This window comes from Papio anubis, chromosome 3 (genome assembly GCF_008728515.1).
Source record: "Papio anubis isolate 15944 chromosome 3, Panubis1.0, whole genome shotgun sequence".
Taxonomy (NCBI): domain Eukaryota; kingdom Metazoa; phylum Chordata; class Mammalia; order Primates; family Cercopithecidae; genus Papio; species Papio anubis.
In genome coordinates, this window is record NC_044978.1 from 86,765,547 (window position 1) to 86,787,003 (window position 21,457).

General features: G+C 36.5%; 1 protein-coding gene across 3 annotated transcripts in view; it reads left to right on the forward strand.

Annotated features, from left to right (window-relative positions):
- The window catches only part of SLC39A8 (solute carrier family 39 member 8), an 85,571-nt gene that overhangs the window by 38,121 nt on the left and 25,993 nt on the right, over window positions 1-21,457 (forward strand). For all 3 annotated transcript variants that reach the window (XM_017958888.3, XM_009207261.3, XM_031664403.1), the window contains exons 5-6: window positions 741-863; window positions 1,351-1,515. In XM_017958888.3, the coding sequence (XP_017814377.3) occupies window positions 741-863; window positions 1,351-1,515 (288 nt within the window). The remainder of the gene's footprint in view (window positions 1-740; window positions 864-1,350; window positions 1,516-21,457) is intronic.

Sequence of the window (21,457 nt, forward strand, 5' to 3'; positions counted from 1 at the left end):
CTCTCCTCTGATTCTGTTTATTTGAACTTTATGTGTCTCGTCTGTTAGGAACACCTTGACTCTTTATAACTTCAAACTCTAACTCCAGTTCTTTGTCCTTTAGACAAAGAATTATTCCATTCTTATTGCTGTGTGTGTGTATGAGAGAGAGAGAGAGAGGTGGCAATTTTAAATATTCTTTTTGCTTTTATTCTTGGGCCTAGCCCTTGATTTATTTGCCTTTTTAGGATTTATCACAGTTTTGTAGGCATAAGAGGATTTCTCTTGGGAAAACAGTAATCCAAGTGGCCTGCCATATTTATTTTAAAAGTTTGACTCTGGATATCATGGACTAACACATTACTTTTAGAGACAGTAGGTAATCAATATCTCATTTATCTTCATTATCTAGACCTAATATTGTATTCTAAGGATGGGAATCAGTGCTGCCGCTTTACTGCTAAAAGTTTAGTCTTTCAAGGCAAATATTGCTGTAGGTGTTATAGCTGGGAAACTGTAAGGTTCTCTGGTGGCTTTATTTAATGAGACTTCTGGTTGTAAGATTTTTATGCCGTTTCATACAGTTTTGTCATTCAAATTTCAAAGTTTTCATTTTGTAATTTTTGGCAGCTAAGTTTCCAATATTACTTGCATGTGAAGAGAGACTTAGAACTTTGGTGAGAATTGTATACTGGTATTATTTTCCAGAAATCAAGTTAAATTTCTTGGTTTTACTTGAATTGCCCTTTTTTCTCCCTTAGGCATTTGGATTTGATCCCAAAGTCGACAGTTATGTTGAGAAGGCAGTTGCTGTGTTTGGTGGATTTTACCTACTTTTCTTTTTTGAAAGAATGCTTAAGATGTTATTAAAGACATATGGTCAGGTAAATGGACTTTATTTAAAACGTATGACATTTTACCCCCTAAAGTTACTTTATATAGGCAAATAAAGACAGGATTTTTATTCTTAGAATTATGAGAATGGTTCAGTTATTAGGCTTGTGAGTTTAAGGAGAACAAAGAGTCAATATATTGACAAGTGTAAGATAAATACTTGATTCATGTTGTAAAATTTGAAACAAGTACCAGCAATTTAATACTGAATAACAGATGTGCCTAATTTGTATTCTATTCATGTTCATCAAAATAAGAATGTGTACGTGTTCTAACATGAACAAACAGTAACAACAGAATCTAATAAATGAAAATACATGTAAAAAAGAAATTTTATATATCTAAAAAGATTTCTTTACATGTAGAATAGATATACAATTTTCCTCTTATAAATAAAAAGCAGTAAACTCTGTTTCCCTGTCTGTATGAATCATCTTTTTTCTTCTTATAATCTCTTTGGGTTTTGTTCCCATATAGAATGGTCATACCCACTTTGGAAATGATAACTTTGGTCCTCAAGAAAAAACTCATCAACCTAAAGCATTACCTGCCATCAATGGTGTGACGTGCTATGCAAATCCTGCTGTCACAGAAGCTAATGGACATATCCATTTTGATAATGTCAGTGTGGTATCTCTACAGGTATATGTTGATTCCATTTTTTCTTGATTATACTACATTTTTTTTACTGTGTAAACATGAATGTGTATGACGCTAAGTCAGTATTTTGTATGTTTATGTATGTCAGACTTATTCCTATATATGTGGGATAACTGGATGAACGTTGGATGAATTACTTCATTTGATCTTCCTAATAACCTAGGGGGCAAGTGCTGTTGTAATTAGGAGAGTATGACTTAGAGAGGTTAAATAGCAAACCCAAAGATGCTCAGTTCCTAATGGCAAAGCTTGGATTAGTACCAAGGCTGCCTTATACCGAAGCCTGTGTTCTTATATACTTTGCTGGACTGCCTTCCTTATGTTGCTACTCTACTGTAAGCAAGATGACAACATCAACCCTTAAATATTTATTTTTTTTGTAGTGGGGAAAAATAATTTGGCCAAGGATATTGCTTTCTGAGGATATATAATTTAATGCGAGGCACAGCAGAAAGAGCCTGAAGAATAGTAGTTAAAACCCTTCCTTATATCATGTGTCTAAATTCTAGTTGCCTTATGCAAGCTTTTGCCAAATACTGGATTATAGTGAGATTGTGGTTGAACTCTGACAAGTCATTCAAGAGGTGCCAGTCAGCTATATTGCTAATTTAAACACTGATTAATAATTATTTAGATACCAGATGGCAGAGGGATAATCTGCCATGAAATTTGGAGCCTAACTTGAATTCTTGCTCTGATGGAAGATTTTCCTGTATCTTTCCAGGGTTAACAAGATAATTTTAGGCAGGGCTACACTTCTACAGAGAAGGAGCTTTGAACCTGGTCCAACCTTGAACACGTTCTCCCTTGGGATCCCCAAGTCCTGTAACACAAAGCACGGAAGAGATACAGTTTGAGATTTAAAATATTTAAAGGGCTGATAACCTCCTTGACCATACTAGAAATTCAGTGTGACCTCTCCTGATTTCAGGAAAGTTCCTTCTGATGAACTTACTAGGATAAACTAGCTGCTAAATATGCCTTGAGTATCAGAATGAGCTGATAGGAATATTTATATTTAGAAAGGAGGACGGTTATCAAAGCCTTCAGCTTTTGTAAGAGGCTAATTTTTTTTAAAAATAATAATTAACAAATAAATTTAATTTCTCAAAAGTTATATTTTAGTTAAAGCTTTAAGGCTCCTGATTTAGGATTAACTATGGGCAGAGGACATGTTTGCAGTAAATCTAAGCACCATGACAGAGATGAGGCCCTCGACATGATCCTGTTTTACATAATTTAGAAATATAATCAGAAGGCTGTTTTTACTCCACTTATGACAGGAGGGCTTTCATTTACTTATTCAGTAAACATTTATTGAGTTTCTGTTCGTTGTCCTAGGCACTGGAAATTCAGAAGCAAATTCTCAAGGAGCTTACAGTTTATTCAGTGGAAACATAAAATATAGAAATGAGCAAAACAAGAAACTATCGTATAGTAATAACCTACTTTGATGAAACTAAAGCATGGTGATGTGAGAGTGATGTGTGGGAGCTTCTTTTGATTGACTGGTCAGAAAAGGCCCCTCAAGATGTCAGCAGAGAATTGTATAATGAGAAAGAACCAGTCATGCAAATATCGGGGAAGAAAATGTGCTAAAGACTTTGAGAATAATCAAACAGGTCACACACAAGGGACCTGGAAGCTGAATGGTAGTGGACTTCCCCACATCAATGCTGGAGAGCAGTGGCACAATTCCTTCAATATTCTGAATGAAAGCAACTGTGGAATTGTAAACCTAGGTAAACTACCTATCTAGTGAGAGGGAAAAATGGAATTAAGATTCTGGAAATACACTTCCAGGAATAAGAAGGCAGCTGAAGAAAGAAGAGAAGGTGCATGCCAGGGTGACAGCCCCACACAGGCCTTGAGATAATAGTTTTCATGCTAATTTCTTATGGGGACTATTTTCTCACTGTTTTAGTTGAAGGTATAGTCTCAAATAAATAGACATTTAAACCAATTGAGCAACAGACTGCAATTTTCAGTTTTGTTTACATTGCACAAAAAATCAAAAGAAATGAAATTTAAGAAATAAGTAGGTCTGGGTATTGCTTTAAGAGAGTAAGTATTACAATATAAGTGATAGTGATTTTAATAATACAATTAAAATACTTTCTAATATTTTATATTATAAAAATAATCTAACCTAAGTGACCCCATTAAAAGGATTGAACATGATAATATAACTCAAGGTTCAATTTGAGTTACAAGTGTGGATTTAAGAATTTTGTTGACAATCCCAGTTGTCACTGCTTCAACAAAGTTTTTCCAAATTGAAAATAATAAGGAACTCTCTAAAAATTACAGTGAGTTAGGTGGTCTAATTGGCGTTACTATCAATAGAATGCAAATTAGGTGAAAATCTAGATTATGAAAGCATCATTTTTGATCTTGCTGAAATGTAGGAAGAACAAAGACATGTTATAGAATACTTAAACTGTATGACCTAGGAATGTCTTTGTTATTCATCCGAGCAATTCTGGCTCATCACAGAATACTCAGCTAAACCATAATATATAAATTTAGAAGTCTCTGGTGTTTTATCTATGTTTAGCCATATAAAAATCATAGTTTTAGACGTTTTTATTTTGTTTTCATGGAAGCATATTTATCACAGTGAAATAATAGAAGATATTAACATTTAACAGTTACCTTGATTATAACTTTTAAATATTTAGACTAAATGATTTGAGAGTTCCTTAATACCTTTGCTCCAGGCCTAGTAAGTGTGAGGCACAACAGTCCATGTGGCATGTGTGTGTGCACGTGCATGGCGTTTTGGGGAAAAATGTGGGTCATAGAGGGGTAACAAGGAAGATGTAGGGAAAAAGAGGGGTGCGCGAGATGCTGTTTCCCCGTGTGATTCAGTTATTGTTACTAGGTAATGTGTCACATGACACCTTGTGACATGCTTTGTTTTTTTCTCTTCGACTTTCCTGTGTAGCCAAGTGTGGAGTCATTTCAGTATCTGTGCAGCCGGGTGGGGCTCCCCAGCCCAGACACAGCCTTGGTGTTTGCTGGATGTTGATTGCTGAGGAATGTTTGGGACTTTGGGGAGGGTGTCAGCACTTCAAGGCCACTAGAGGGCCCCTGGAGCTCGTTCCTCCAGCAATCTGTCACCATTCTCTCTTTTTATGAAATTTTCTGTACTTTCATTTAAGAATAGATACTGCTAAATATAAAGTGATTTTTAGAAGTTGATTATTGTGAATTTTATGTGTAAAGTTGAGGTGCAATGAAATAGAATTTAGCTGCAAAGTGTGGAGATGCTAGGGAGATTTTCTTTGTTGATGACTGATATGAAGTGACACTCTACGAATAGGATAACATTTTTGAGGTGGTTGGGCCTCCATGAGAGTTTAAATACACACAATTCATTCAACAAGTATTTTTCCAGTACTTAACCTATACTTGGCACTATTCTAAGTGCTGGCACAAAGGCGACACAGTGGAGAGGAGATGAGGACCCAGAGCAGTTTTCAAGAAGTAACAGATGAGGTGAGACAGCAGAGTTCACAGATTCCAAACTTTCCACCTTTCCATAACATAACTGAAATATTACACATTTAGCACAGAAAAATGGAAAGCACTCTCTTTGTTTTTAAGGTATGAAGTACAAAAAAACTGACTGGCAGCTCTGTATGTACATATATGTGTGGGGCTTGTCTACCGGTCTTTTGGGTGGTGTCTTTTTCTACATTCTTGCCTGGCGTTGGCAAGAATGGTAGAGTATTACTGACTACCTTATGTTCTAGGGTACATGTGCACAATGTGCAGGTTTGTTACATATGTATACATGTGCCATGTTGGTGTGCTGCACCCATTAACTCATCATTTACATTAGGTAATCTAATGCTATCCCTCCCCCACCTCCCCCCACCCCACAATAGGCCCCGGTGTGTGATATTCCCCTTCCTGTGTCCAAGTGTTCTCATTGTTCAATTCCCACCTATGAGTGAGACCATGCAGTGCTTGGTTTTCTGTTCTTGCAATAGTTTGCTGAGAATGATGGTTTCCAGCTGCATCCATGTCCGTACAAAGGACACGAACTCATAAAAAAAAAAAAAAAAAAGAGTCCTTAAACAAAAACAAAAACAAAACAAAACAAAAATAATATTACTGGCTACCACTTGGGAAGTGGAGTTGCAGGAGAAGGGGACGGGGGCACTAAGAATATTTGACGTAACACCCCTTTCTTTAGTACTGTACTTCACAACAGTCTTCAGTTTGCTCTGTGTCCTTGAATTGAGGGTCTCTGTGGTTCACTTTCCCCAGGGGTAGATCTCCAGTCATCATTTGGGGTGGCTGCCTTGCCACATTGGCTTAGGAGGAAGGACTTCAGGTTCTACTTGTTCCCTAAATAGACTTGCAGCCACTTCTCTTATGTTTAGTTCCAGTCTTTGCCCTCTGCCTTCAGAAGCACTTGGTGCCTCTAATCTCTGAACTTTTTTGAGGTTCTGGGTCCTGCATCACTTTGCTTCTTGTTGACTTTCTTCCTCTGTGAACTCAATTAGAACTTGCCTTCCTCTTTCCATCTGCCAAAATACAAATCTCAGTGCTGTCATGTTGTCTCTCTTTCTTCCTGTCCTTGCGGCTTTATGTCTTCTTTATTCCTTTATAAGGACGTAGTTTCAGGAGGGCATTTCAGGAGGGACTAGAGATAAATACATATATCTGGTCCACCCTATTTCACTAAAAGCCCATTTACTATTTTAAATCATATAGTTCTTGAACATCGCAAGATTTAAAAACAAATTAGATAATTTCCCCTATAATAATAATTAATTAAAATAGAAAACTATACAAATAATAAAATGACATAACAAATGATATCCACTGATCTTGATTGACTGGTACTTACATAAAAACAGTAACTAGAGGCAGATGATGTAGCCAATCATGAGGCGAAATTCTGGGTTGCCTTTGCTATTAGTGGAATTTCTCACTCACTGTGTTTATCTCAGGGCATCCCTGAGACAGTTCATTTTATCTGGCTTCACTCTATGTGTTGCTAAGGTCATGAAAATTGGTACCTGAATCCACTGAATTTAGCCTACATTTCATTGATATGAAGTATACTTTCATTCATGAAAAACTGCTCTAAAGTTTTTTTTTTTTTTTTTAATTACTCCATGAAATTCTTATATCTCATTCTTCTTTAACGAGGAGACTGATTATTTGGAATCTGTGACCTCTGCTGTCTCGCCTCATTACTTCTGTTACTTCTTTAAAAAACTACTCTGGGTCCTCATCTTCTCTCCACTGTTCCGCTGTCCCCTTTGTGCCAGAACTGGTGTCCTTTCTCCTTTTTAAGGCCAGTTCCTCTAAATATTCTCATCTTTCCCATGGCCTCTTCCAGTTTTGTTTCGTTTTGTTATTTTAGAACAGGGTCTCACTCCATAACCCAGGCTGGAGTGCAGGGCTTAATCAGAGCTCACTGAAATCTCAAACTCCTTAGCCTCAAGGGATCCTCCCACCTCAGCCTCCCAAGTAGTGGAAACTGCAGGCATATGCCACCATGCCTGGCTAACTAAATTTTTTTTTTTTTTTTGTAAAAATGGGGTCTTGCTATGTTGCCTGGGCTGATCTTGAACTCCTGGTCTCAAGTGATCCTCCTGCTTTAGCCTCCCAAAGTACTGGGATTACAGGTGTGAGCCCCCACACCTGGCCTGTTTTCGTTTCTCTTTCCTGAATCTCTCCTTTTCCTGTGTCTACAAACATGTTCCATCTTTTCTACCTCAAGGTATTATTTTTTTCCTCAATCTGCTACTCCCCAAGTTTTCTCAAACCTTCTTTCCCACAACTGTCCAACTTTCGTAAAGACTGGCTAATTCTGAAATAAGACTATACATGTTAGGCAGGTTCTTAAGTGCTTTACATATATTAACTCATTTAATCCTCACAGTAACAACCCTGTGAGGCAAGTACAATTGTTATTTCCATCTTGCAGATTTGGAAACTGATGTACAGAGAATGTAAGGAACTTACCCAAGGTCACACAGGTACCACATTAGGATTGAAGTGCAGGAATCCTGTTTCCTGGTCTGTGTGGTTAACTGTTACCTTACACTATGCTGCCTGTTGTTTCCATTTGTTAGCCAGCCTTTATATGCTCCTCCTCTTCCTCATCATCTCCTCACATGCTTAATCATGTACAGTTTCTAAAGTCACTCCCTATTCTCTGAACTTTCTTTCTTCACTAATGTAAGTGATTGTTCTAGGCAGCATGCTATAATCCTCTTTTTAAAATTAAGTTATTCTTTTTTTTTTTTTTTTTTGAGATAGGGTCATTGTAACCTCAGACTCCTGGGCTGACGCAATGCTCCCACTCAGGCTTCAGAGTAATTAGGGCTACAAGTGTGGGCCACGAGCTGTGTTCCTAATCCCCATTCACTCTTTCTTCCTGAGCTATTCCTACAGTTTAACACATAAGTGAGTACCTATTATGGGCTAAATGCTAGAAATATAAAGGCAGGTTTTTCACTGGAACCCCTCCCCTCCCTGTTGAAATTACTTATATCTTGGTGACATGATACCATCCTTGCTCTGTCACCATTTTAGCTGCTGTAATACTTTCCTGGTGCTTCTTCTGAGTCTCCTTTTCTTGCAGGGCAGTTGGACGTGGAAGAGAAACATAGGCTTTGGAATTACACAGGCCATTGTTTGCATCTTAGCATTAAAATATGTTGTGTAATTTGGGAAAAAATAATTAACACCTTTGAACCTTTGCTCATCTGTTAGATGAGGAGCAAAGATTCTTAATTTACTGAATTTTTGTGAAAATGAATTAATTTCTTATGGGTCAACTATGCAACATTGTGTCTGATACATTGTACACTTGTGATAAATATACATCTCCCTCCCTCTTCCATTTACCATTTTTGTCTGTTCTTAGTTTTTATCATAGTCATCTTATCAAGTCGTATCACTTCATCTTTTGCACCTTTGGGGATAGCTTCTAAATCTATATGCTTAATTATGTAAAGATCATCACTTAAAAGATGGCTTCTTGTGTTAAACCATAAAGGTGTTTGAATCTATTTGTATATGTTCCCTCTAGGTTAGGGTAACAAAATGAGAAGATAAAATGTATAGAATTCCATGCTTTCTCATTTCTCTTATCTACCTTAAAATTTGAGTAGATTTTCTAGAAAGTAAAGCTGGACTTTAAAAGCTCATAGGTAATTTAGTAATAAAGATAACCTTCTGAATATAAATGCCCACAAGCCTGCCTTTGACCTGTCCGATAAATTAAGAGAATTTGGAACATTTACGCTCTCTTAATGGAGGAGAACCTTAAAGTCCAATATAATTTGCTATTCAAATGATGATTTATCAAGCTTTGCACCACAGATTCTCTGTTAGAGCCTTGAAATACCAGCTAGAGCCACTTGCCAAGGAAGGAAAACAGTACGTTAAGAACTACTTGCTTTTCCAGATAAAAGCATGTCCAAGTTATGTAAATTTGACAAAAGCATTTTATTTGATAGCTAATGTCAGGAGGGATCTAGGGTTATCTGTTGTGGTTCCTTATATTAGCTAATCATTTGGCCAGCTAGTATATTCCATTCTTGTGGAGGCTGGAGCATCAACATTTACACAGAAAGTTATTAAAAAATAAAACAAACATTGGGCCAGGCACTGTTGGCTCATGCCTGTAATCCCAGCACGTCGGGAGGCCAAGGCAGGTGGATCACTTGAGTTCAGGAGTTGAAGACCAGAGTGCAGGAGTTGAAGACTAGCCTGGGCAACAGTGAGACCCTGTCTTAAACAAACAAAATGTTGATATTGCCAACTCTTAGGTCAGTTAGTATAATCAAATAAGATTAGGTATGAATGTGCTTTTAAAGGTACCCAAATCTGTACTATTTACTCTATTTGGAGAACAGACAGTTGCTTATGGGTGTCAGTCATGGACTACTTTGATATCCATATGAAAAGATAACATTCTCATTAATTGCATGATGAACATTTAAATAGTCAGCATTTTTGTGGAGTTTATAATTTTAATCCTTTGGAATGTGTTTTCAGATCCATGCAAACGTAATTCCAATGTTATAAAGTTTTGACTTCTAGAAATAATCTGTAGACTTTTAGGTTTTTCTTTTCCCTCTGTGTATAGTTTTTCTCATATATATATTATATATATATACTTACATATATGCACATATATAAATTTTTATATTATATATTAATATGTATTATATACATATATTATTATCTAATAAATAGATGTGTAAAAATGGGTCATAGAGTATGCACACATTTAATTTTGCTGAATAACAACAAAATGCTCTCCAGCCTCTTATGTTTGTTTACCCTCTCATGAACAGCAAAAAATAATTCCTGTTTTCTCTTTGTCTTTAGCAATACTTGGAAATTTCAGACTTAAAAAGATTATTGTCAATTTAAGAAGTTTGAAGTGGTATCTTTTTCTGATTCGTCTTTCTGAGTATAGTGCAGTTGAGCATCTTTTCATATGTGTTTTGGTCATAAGTTCAGTTTAATGTTTCCTATTCATCTGTTTTGCACATTTTTAGTTGAGTATTTTTCCTTAATGATTTGTGTTAAAGAAAAAACTATTCTGACACTTCTTAAAACAGTAAGAAAGAGTTTATTCAAGACTGTTGCATTAAGGGTTGCCTCTATGGCAATAGCAGGGAAAGATTGGGTTCAACTCTAAATAAAGACAAGACAGGTGGGCATTTAGAGCCAATAAACAGAGAGAGGGGGCCGGGCGCGGTGGCTCAAGCCTGTAATCCCAGCACTTTGGGAGGCCGAGGCGGGTGGATCACGAGGTCAGGAGATCGAGACCATCCTGGCTAACATGGTGAAACCCCGTCTCTACTAAAAATACAAAAAACTAGCCGGGCGTGGTGGCGGGCGCCTGTAGTCCCAGCTACTCGGAGGCTGAGGCAGGAGAATGGCGTGAACCTGGGAGGCGGAGCTTGCAGTGAGCCGAGATCGCGCCACTGCACTCCAGCCTGGGTGACACAGCGCGAGACTCCGTCTCAAAAAAAAAAAAAAAAAAAAAAAAAAAAAAACAGAGAGAGGGGAAGAATGCATGGAATATTATTATTAAGAGAAAATATCAAGGGTAGGGGGATTCTTACTAAGCCGACTTAACAGAATTCTTGCTGAAGGCAGGCGAGGGTGATTATATATCACTTGGGGGATGGTGGGGAATGAAGAATTAAAAAAAAATAATTATTTGATTTTTCCCTGAATCAGAGGGCATGAAGAATTTGATCAGATATTAAGGGTGATCATATATAAAGGATGAGGGGATTCTTGCTCGACTGACTTGGCAGGATTCTTGCTATGACCGAACTCTGCAAAAATGGACACAGAAGTCCAAGATGGAGGTCTGGTTGAGAAGAGACCTCAGAAGAGCCTAACTGAAATTTGGTCAAAGAAAGAGTCTGTCACTTGTAGGAATTTTACATATATGCTAGATGTTAATTTTCCTTGATTAAATGATTTACAAATATATTCTCCAAATCTATTGTTTCTCTTTTCACTTTGCTTATAATATACATTGTTTTCCAAAAGTTTTAATTTTAATGCAGTCAAATATATCAGTACTTTTCTTCAAGCTGACTGCTCTGAGTGTTATTTAAGAAATATTCCCTAAAAAAACATAAAGGTTTCCTTCCATATTTCTTTCAAAAATTTTGTTTAATTTATTTTTGTATATGAGGATCCAGTTTTTTCCTGTATAGATAAACAATTATCCTCGCTGCTTTTGCTGAACAGATCATTTTATTCCTGCCATGTATCAAGTTTGTATGTATTAAATTATCTGTATTTTGGCTTTCTAGTCTCTTTTACTTGTCTATTTGAAAACAACAACAACAACAACAACAAACCTCTGACCTACTACCACCCTGCCATAATTGTTATAGTTTTTATTCAGCTATAAAGACAAGGTCTGCTCCTCACCTTGTTTTTTCACTAAAAGTTGTCTTTGTTCTTCCATATCAATATGATTGTAGAGATTTTCATTGACATTGCATTGAATTTAGAGATTAACTGGGCTGCAGTTTACATTTTTTGATATTTAAGATTTTTTGGTTTGATAATTTACTGTATTAGAAATATTTTAAAAATATTCTGTTAGATTTCTTCCTAATTACTTTGTAGCTCCGCAGGTATCACAAATGATATCTTTTTTCCTACTGTTTTCTTTTCTTTTTTTTTCTGAGATGGAGTGTCGCTCTGTCGCCCAGGCTGGGGTGCAGTGGTGTGAACTCAGCTCACTGCAAGCTCCGCCTCCTTGGTTCACACCATTCTCCTGCCTCAGCCTCCCAAGTAGAGTAGGGGGGACTACAGGCCCCCGCCATCACACCCGGTTAATTGTTCTTGTATTTTTTAGTAGAGACGGGGTTTCACCGTGTTAGCCAGGATGATCTCGATCTCCTGCCCTTATGATCCACCCGCCTCGGCCTCCCAGAGTGCTGGGATTACAGGCATGAGCCACCGCTATGTAAGAGTACACTGATTTTAGTATACTGGTTTTCTATCCTGCAGTAGTGCTGAATTCTGCCAGTATTGTTTTGTTTGTTTATTCTTTTGGACTTTCTGCGTAGATATTGAAGAGCAAAGAAGCCCTTTTTAATTTTTTTTCTAATTGTTTTAACTCTTATTTTTCTTGTCTTATTTTATTGGCAAGAGCTCATAGGACAGTGTTGAGTAGAAGTAGTGATAGTTGGTATTTTGTCTTGTTTCCAACTTTAATAGAAATGCTTCTAAGCTCAGTAGGTTTGCTTTCTTTAGTTTTCTTTTTCTTTTAAATAGCCTTAATTAGATTAAGAAACATTTTTCTCAGTGTTGAATTTCATTGCAACATTTTTCTTTTTCTATATTGCAGCTAAATATAGGTAATCTGTACTTGGCTGATTTTTCTTTTAGAATTAGGGAGGCTTAAAGCAGAGTGAAAAATTAAATGAATGAATAATTATATTTTCTCACAAAATTTGTTTCATTTTTGAATTACACATTATTCATTAGGTGTTAATTAGTAACATGAAAATTAGAGCAACTTATCTTTTTCAAAAGTATTTGAGTCAGGTAGATTTGAGTTTAAATCTGACTCATAACTAATTGGGTTACTTCAACTTCTAAAACTCACTTTCTTCATCTGAAAACTGGCAATAATATTTACAAGGCAGGATTATTATGAGGATTGAATGAAATATTATTAAAGTTGTGACTAAGAGTAGGTATGCGTTAAATCCTAAATCTTATTATTTCTGTGTCTACCATACAACCATACATCACGCTCCTGATAAGTGAGGGTGATGGGTATTAAGTAAGAGAAACAGCATCTAACATTATGTGTAGATGCAAAGCCACAGAGTCCTCTATTTCAATGACAGAATATTGAGCAGCTGTTGAAAGAGTAGGAGACTTGGTTCAAAGTTGTGGAATCATATGCCGAGTTTATAAGCACTTATCAACTGGAAGGAAGAAAGCATTTTATGCAGTGGGGTTTCTTGAAGGCATAATGGGGATCATTTCGAAGATTCAAAAATAGATGGATTACTTCATGTAAGAGCAATCTGTAGCCAAGAGTGATATTTATGAAGGCTTCCAGAGTAGACTAAGAGAACAGGGCCTCCATGGCAGTTTGCAGATAGCAAAATCAAACAGCAAGTTTGAGCAAAGGCTATAAAGGCAGTTGGATTGAATTCTTAGAAGTTACTTAATTAAATCGACAAGTAATAATTGCATATATTTATAGGGTATAATGTTATGTTTTAATATGTGTATACATTGTAGAAAGATTAAACTAACATATTCATCACTTCACCAATTTTTCATTTGTTTTGTGGTGAAAACATGTAAAGTCTACTTTTTAAAAAGCAGTTTTGAACTATACATTGTGCTATCATTAACTATGGTCACTATGTTGTGTAATAAAGCTCTAAATCTTATTTTTCCTTTCTAAGTGTAACTTTGTCCCTTTTGACCAACATCTGTCCTCCTCGCAGTCCCCAAGCCTCTGGTGTCAAACATTCTACTTTGTCTTTAGGAGCTCAACTTTTTTAGATTCCACATGAAGATGAAATCATGCAGTATTTATTTCTGTGCCTGGCTTAGTGTCTCCCCAGGTTTTAAAATAGCAACCTTTAAAAAGAAGGAAATAACAGGATTTCCTTCTTTTTAAAGGCTGCGTAGTATTCTCTTGTATGTCATTACCACATTTTCTTTGTCCATTTGTCTGTTGATGGATTGAATTTTGATGGTTTGCCTCTTCCTGAGAACACACTTCCTAGTGTCAGATTCATTAGAAGAGAGCTTGATAGACAAAGACCCATGTGCTAGGCAATACCGTCCTTAGGGGCATAACAAAGGAAAAACAGAAGAAACAGAAGAAAATGACCAGAAGCCAGAGTGGAATGGAGTGGTGGTGTATTTTTAGCTGTGAATACAGTATACTGGACCTTCTTTGAGAAGATGTGTCTTTGTTTGCATTGCCCTGGCTCAGACAAATGAATGAGAATAATAGATCATCTTCCATAGTATGTTTATCTGAAGATAGAGAACTGGTATGGGGTAGGGAGAGAACATTTTAGAATAATTTTCAAGAAAGAGAAGGTTGGGAGTATCTGCCATGGACAGCAGAAACTCTGTGGGTAAGGTGAGAGGTCCAAAGTGTGTTTAGGAAGTGTTGCTGTGTGGTGTGTGTGTGTGTGCTGAATAACTCCTTCCTTGGTTTAAAAAGCCTTTGGCAAAGAATGTAAAAACTTTCAGTGCTTCTAAAGTTACAAGTAGCTACTCTGGGGAACATTACTGTGCTGCAAGGAGCTGAAAGAAGAGGAGAGACTGGATCTGGTAAAGAGATATAGGAAAAGACTAGAAAAGTAAACCATTTCAAGTAGTTTGTCATTGAAGTGAAAAAAAAAATGAGGGATAACAGCAGTTCAGTGGAGTATCAGGATTTGGGATTTTGTTAATCTGAAGGAGATTTAAGACAGGGAGGAAAGGTCAGGTGGACAGGGAGAGGCTGAAGATTCGAAAGAGAACGGAAGTCATGGTAGGGATATCTTATGGAGTGTATTTCTAGAGAAGAAATGAAAACAGAGTACAAGTGGAGTTGTTCACAGTGAAAAGGAGAAGCACTCTTATTCTAAGATGGGATGGAAGGTGGAGAAAGTGTTTGTGGGTAAATTATGTGTTAGATGTTCTCAATTTCAGGCAGGTGGGAAGTAGGAATGAAGGACTGTGGGGTTGGGGAAAAGTGGGAAAGGCTTTTAATAGGCTGTCTCTCAGTGTGGTTCACGTTGACTAGCGATGATAATACATTGCTGAGTAGAAAGTCAGAATCCTCAGCCCTGAGCCAGTGTCTTCACTTTCAGGGGCCAACTGTTGACTTTTACCTCCTTCATACCTACAAACTAAACGATGTACTACACAGCTGTGAGATACAGAGTGGTGGCCCATCTAGTTAGAATCACACACTGTTGTAGACAAGGAGAACAGTATGCCTTGAAACTTTGGAGTGCCCCAGGAGCCAGGTGATCACATGAAATTAGTCTGCTTCCTCGTATGAAGTTCCAGAAACATCATTGTGTTCTTTATCTCCTGGAAGGCTGTCCCTGCTCAGATTTTCTCTGAATCATAGTCAGCGTCAAAATCAGGTGAATTTGGTTCCAGACCACTGCAATAAAGCAAATATCACAATAAAGCAGGTCACATGATTTCTGGTTTCCCAGTGAATATAAAAGATATGTTTTCACTACACTATAGTCTATTAAGTGTGCACTGGCATTATGTCTAAAAAATGACATTGATATCTTAATTTAAAAATACCTTATTGCTAAAAAGTGCTACTGATCATCTGAGCCTTCAGCAAGTTCTAATCTTTTTGTAAGTGGAGGGTTGTGCCTCTGATGTTGATGGCTGCTGACCAGGGTGGTGGTTGCTGAAGGTTGGAGTGGCTGTGGAAGTGTTTTAAAACAATGAAGTTTGCAACATCGATTGCTTCTTTCATGAAAGACTTCTCTGTACATGCGATACTGTTTGACAGCATTTTACCCACAGTAGAACTTCTTTCCACATTGGATGCGATCCTCTGAACCTCTACCACTGCTATGTCAACTACATTTATGAAGTATTCTAAATCCTTTTTGTCATTTCAATGTTGTTTACAGCATCTATACCAGCAGTAGATTCTGTTTCAAGAAACCACTTTGTTTGCTCATTCATAAGAAGCAACTGCTCGTTTATTCAAGTTTGATCATGAGATTGCAGCAATTCAGTTCCATCTTCAAGCTTCACTTCTCATTGTAATTCTCTTGCTATTTCCACTACACCTGCTGTGACTTCCTTTACTGAATTCTTGAACACCTCAAAGTTATCCATGAAGGTTGGAATCAACTTTTTCCCAACTCCTGTAAATGTGGATATTTTGACCTCCTCCCCTGAATCGTAAATGTTCTTAATGGCATCTAGAATGATGGATCCTTTATAGAAGATATTCAACTTCCTTTACTGAGATTCATTATAGGAATCACTACTATGGCAACTACAGTCTTGCACAATGTATTTCTTAAATAATATGACTTGTGAGTCAAAACTACTCCCTGACCCATGGACTTCAGGATGGATGTAGTGTTGGCAGGCATGAAAACGACATTCATCTTCTTGTACATCTCCGTAAGAGCTCTTAGGTGACTAGATGCACTGTTAATGAGCAGTAATATTTTGAAAGGAATGTCTTTTATTTTTCTGAGCCATAGGTCCCAGCAGTGGACTGAAAATATTCAGTAAACCATGCTGTAAACAGATATGTTGCCATCCAGGCTGTGTTCTTCCATTTCTAGAGCACAGACAGAGTAAATTTAGCATAATTATTAAGGGCCCTCGGAGTTTTGGAATGGTAAATGATGATTGGTCTCAGCTTAAAGTTACCAGCTGCGTTAGCCCCAAACAAGAGAGTCAGCCTGTCCTTTGAAGCTTTGAAACTAGGCATTGACTTCTTCTCTCTAACTATGAAAGCCCTGGATGGCATCTTCTTCCAACAGAAGACTGTTTTATCTACATTGAAAATTTGGTGTTTAGTGTAGCCACCTTCATCAATGATTTTAGTTAGATCTGGGTAACTTCTCCATCAGCACTTGCTGCTTCACTTGGCACTTTTATGTCATAGAGATGGCTTCTTTTCTTGAACCTAATGAACCAATTCTGCTACCTTCCAACCTTTCTTCTTCAGCTTTCTCCCGTCTCAACCTTCATAGAATTGAAAAGAGGGGCTTGCTCCTACTTTAGGGTATGTTTTGGCTGACTTGATCGTCTATCCAAACCACTTAATTTTTACTGATGTCAGAAATAACGCTGTTTTGCTTTCTTATCATTTGTGTGTTCATTGGAGTAGCACTTTTAATTTCCTTCAGGAAGTTCTCCTTTGCATTCACAACTTGGCTATTTGGCACACAAAACCTAGCTTTTGGCCTATCTTGGCTTTTTGACATGTTTCCCTCGCTAAGTTTAATCATTTCTAGCTTTTGATTTTAAGTGAGAGACATGCAATTCCTCCTTTCACCTGATCACATAGAGGCGATTTTAGGATTATTAGTTAGCATAATTTCAATACTCTTGTGTCTCAGGGAATAGAGAGGCCCTACAGAAGGGAGGAAGATGGGGGAATGGCTGGTCACTGGAGCAGTCAGAATGCATACAACATTAAGTGGTTAAATCTGCCATCTTATGTGGGCACAGTCATGGTGTCCCAAAACAATGACAATAGTGACATCAAAATCACTGATTACAGATCACCATAATAGATATAATAATAATGAAAAAGTTTGAAATATTGTGAGAATTACCAAAGTGTGGCACAGAGACATGAAATGAGCACATGCTGATAGAAAAATGGTGCTGATAGACTTGCTCAATGCAGGCTTGCAACAAACCTTCAGTTGTAAAAATCACAATATCTGGAAGCACAATAAAGTGAAGTGCAGGAAAAAGATGTATGCCTGTACCTGTCACTCCTAAATAACTAATAGAAATAATAATGGTGGTAGTTGGTGGTGTGATGCTGGTGGTACCTGTCATGTGCAAGTAATATACCAATACTTTGCAAATAGTATTCATATGCAACATTCATTTAGGTATAATTATCTCAATTTGGAAAGCTGAATTTCAGGGAAGTTTAACATTGGAGTAACGATTTGAACTTAGATTTGTTACGCTCAGAGTTCTTTTAAAAAAGCAAAATTGCTTTCCGATTTGTATGCTTCTCATCAATTAAAATGACTACTTTAAATAAAATCTAAGTATACATTTTTGTGAAAAAATTATTATTTGACTAGAACTTTTTGAGCATGTAAAACTAGAACTTACTGACATGTAAAAAATAGTTATTGTGTAGTGTGATGAGTACTAGAGTAGAGGCATATACAAGTTACTGTGCTGAGAGAGATGTTGTGTGTGTTGGGGTGGGACGTGATGCAAGTGGAGTGGCGCATATTGGGGATGGAACGTGATGAAAGCAAAATGGTCAAGGATGCTCTTCTGAGAAAATGATGCTTGTATCCATCCTGACAGATATGTAAGACTTTACTGGGATAATATGCTTGGGCAGAATAGCAACTTAAGTGCAGAGGGTGCTTCCAGTCATTGTTTTTAAACATTTGTCATTTTCTAATTTTGAAAAATGCAAGAAAGTGGCTATAGAACAATGGCTTTTAATCATTCCCTTAGACAACCGCTTGATGAAGCTCATTACCTTTTGCAACAGACCTACCAAATTTTGCATACAATTTAAAGGGGTTCATGAACTCGCTGATGCTTCTCTATGACCTGCCAGCCAATAATCTCTGATACAGAGAAATACTTGAAGAAGGAACATAAATGCCTACGGGTAAGAGCAGAGGGCACTGGGGTAGCTTTTTAGCTATTATTCTATTAAATTCCTACCACAGCACTGTGAAATTGATATTAAGTCAACTTATGGCTGAATAAATTAAGATCCAGTTAAATACAATGACTCCCTCAAGTTCACACAGATAATAAACAGCAAAACTATGCTGAGATCCCCTTCTGGGGTCTTGCATTCCAAGCTCATGTTTGCTCCAGATACATAATACCAACTTCTTAATGAGAATATTGCTGTAATAAGTTGTTATTTCTAACAATTAACTTACAAATGAACTTTTGTAAAACAACTCGTAGTGAGTTGAGGATTGCCCACATAGCGAAACCTTGTTAGTTTTGATTACCAGTCTGTCATAGCTGATAAGTTATGATGTGTTCTATTTTGCTGTGGGCTTGGCTGTAGAGTATTTTGGCAGCATCTATAAAAATTTCTTTTGAAATAATTTTTTTTGGCAAGATTGCACCTAAAGCTTCTAAATTATCTAGAGAAATTCCAAGTTGTTATTATGTGTTTGATATATTGTGTTAGTCTTATCCATACACTGTGGCAGGTTTTCTTAAGAACCTCAACAAAGGATCTCGCCTTTGATCCTGGAAAGCTCAGTTTGTTAGTGTTAAGTTCTGGAAAGCGTAACACTTAAAAGTGCATCTATCTAAACATGTTCTATAATAAATTGCTTTCACTAATCAAGCAGGACTTATCCCTGTTTAGAAGAATTAGTGAGGTTTTAGTCAATTAGGCTTGATGTCAAGTTAATTTTTCCTCCATTAGTGTAATGAAGAATTGCTATGTTGTTCTGTCATGCATGCTGATTGATAAAAAAAGTTCATAATGAATGCCAATACATTTTTTCTCTTGAAAAATGAACAAATAATATATGAAGTTCAAGTAAATTATTCTGCTCATCAGAAAGAATTGCGTATTCTACTGTGTGGAAAACCCAGTGGCAAGCCAGGGGAAGCAATGGAATATTTAAATACTTATTCTATTGCTGATCAGTCTTTAACATCAGCTTTTTAAAAGATTGCCTTATAAAGGATATCCATTTCATAATTGTTGGATGACTAAAATAGACCACTTTGTTTTCCTTGGCTTCTGCTATTTGCTTATTTAAAAAATTTATATTGTGCTCTATTCTTTGCATGCTGCATTCTGCAGTTTGGGAATACTGAATCAAGACCTGGTGAGTAACTTTTACTCAGTGGATCGCATGATGGAAGATTTGCCAAACCATGAGGTGTTTTATTGTAATAAATGAAATCCATCTCCCTTGAAGAAGCACTTGCAGAGGCAGAATTTATTCTACATTTTATTATTCCATTTTATTTATTATATGTATTCAAAATAAGAATTCTAAATTAAAAAGATACCAAAGCTAAAGCATCCTGTAAATGAAGTGTGGTCTTGCCAAACTGCTTTCTGAGGTCATTACTATATTATATAGTAATTAGCAGACTGGCTCATGCACACACACACACACATGCACACACACACACCCTCACCTATAATATTTATTTGTCTCTACAATCATATCTATTCAGTTTTGTGTCTGAGGTAAATTTCCAGATAACAAATTTCACTTTTATAACTATTAATACTTCACTTACAATCTTAGTGAATAAAAAAAGAATTGAAGGTATTTGAAGAACAATTTAAGTGCTCACTCTTAATAAAAGTATTAAGTGTTAGAGTTAGGGCATTGATTGGGTGATGAAATTTGATTCTACTATATGTCTGCTTCTTAGATAGAAAATTTCAGTCCTGTTCTAAGGCTCTCAATTCAATTAAGTTAATAACTCCTCATTTATTTAAATTAAGTGGTGACATTCTCCTGCCTTTTAACTTTGCTCTCCATGCTAATTATTGGCTCAATTTATTTAGAAATATTATTATAGAAGTTTTGAATTCTAATAAATAGAAGGGAGAGACCAATATGTGAGCCTAATTCTTTTTCAAAGTGGTTAAGGTATTATTACTTTTTATTTGTTATCAGGTGTCAAAACATTAAAAGTAAAAACAAAAAAACCAGACTTTATTTTACTGAATCTCTTTCTACTTAGGAATATCAAAGTGCTTAATGAACATGACTTTACTGAACCTTTATACCAACTTAGTGAAAGTGGATAAAAGTCAGAAACATTTAATAGCAGAGGAAACACCAGTAGAGATTACATTTGAAGGTTCCAGAAGACATTCAGGCCTCTGGCCTTATGCTTTCTAGTGTATCCTCCTTTATTACTAGGTTACAAAGTATATATTGGAAAAAATAAGTGAGGGATCAGCCATCATTAATAGTTTCCTGGGTTGCAAACAAACACCCAAATCTAGAGATTGTTTCCATTTAGAAAGTAGAATCTCAAAAATTCTTTTTTGGACAAACACTACTTTTGCAAAAATAGTCTGTATTTTTTGTGTAATTTTTATAGTGTTTGTGACTTTGATCAAAATCCCAGAATCATGTAACTTTTATATTAAAACAATAATGGCAATCTTAAACTGGGCCTCTGTGATATATCAGGCTACTTTTAAGACAACATTTTATATTCTGAATGATATCCTGGTCCATACATTAAATCAGTGATGCTATATTAAAGTGTAGGAAGATGGTATTCTGTCATTCATTCCATCATTTATTTTCTTCTCATGTATTCAGTGATCACCTGTCAAGTGCCAAGCTCTGCTCTACATCCTGGAAATGCCATGACAAACTAGATAGAAAATGTTCCTGTGCTCTGGCATTCCAGTTCATTCTAGTGGGACACACAGCCCAACATCATAGAGTTACAAATGCCATGCTGGCATTTATAAGTACGAGGTAACTGATGTGTACATGTGGACATAGAATATGGAATGATAGACAATGGAGATTCAGAAGGGTGAGCAGGAGGGAAGAGGGTGCATGATAAGATATTACTTAATGGGTACAATGTACTTTATTTGGGTGATGGATATCCTGACATCACCACTACTCAATCTATACATGTAACAAAATTACACTTGTACCCCATACATTTATACACATAAAATACAAAAATA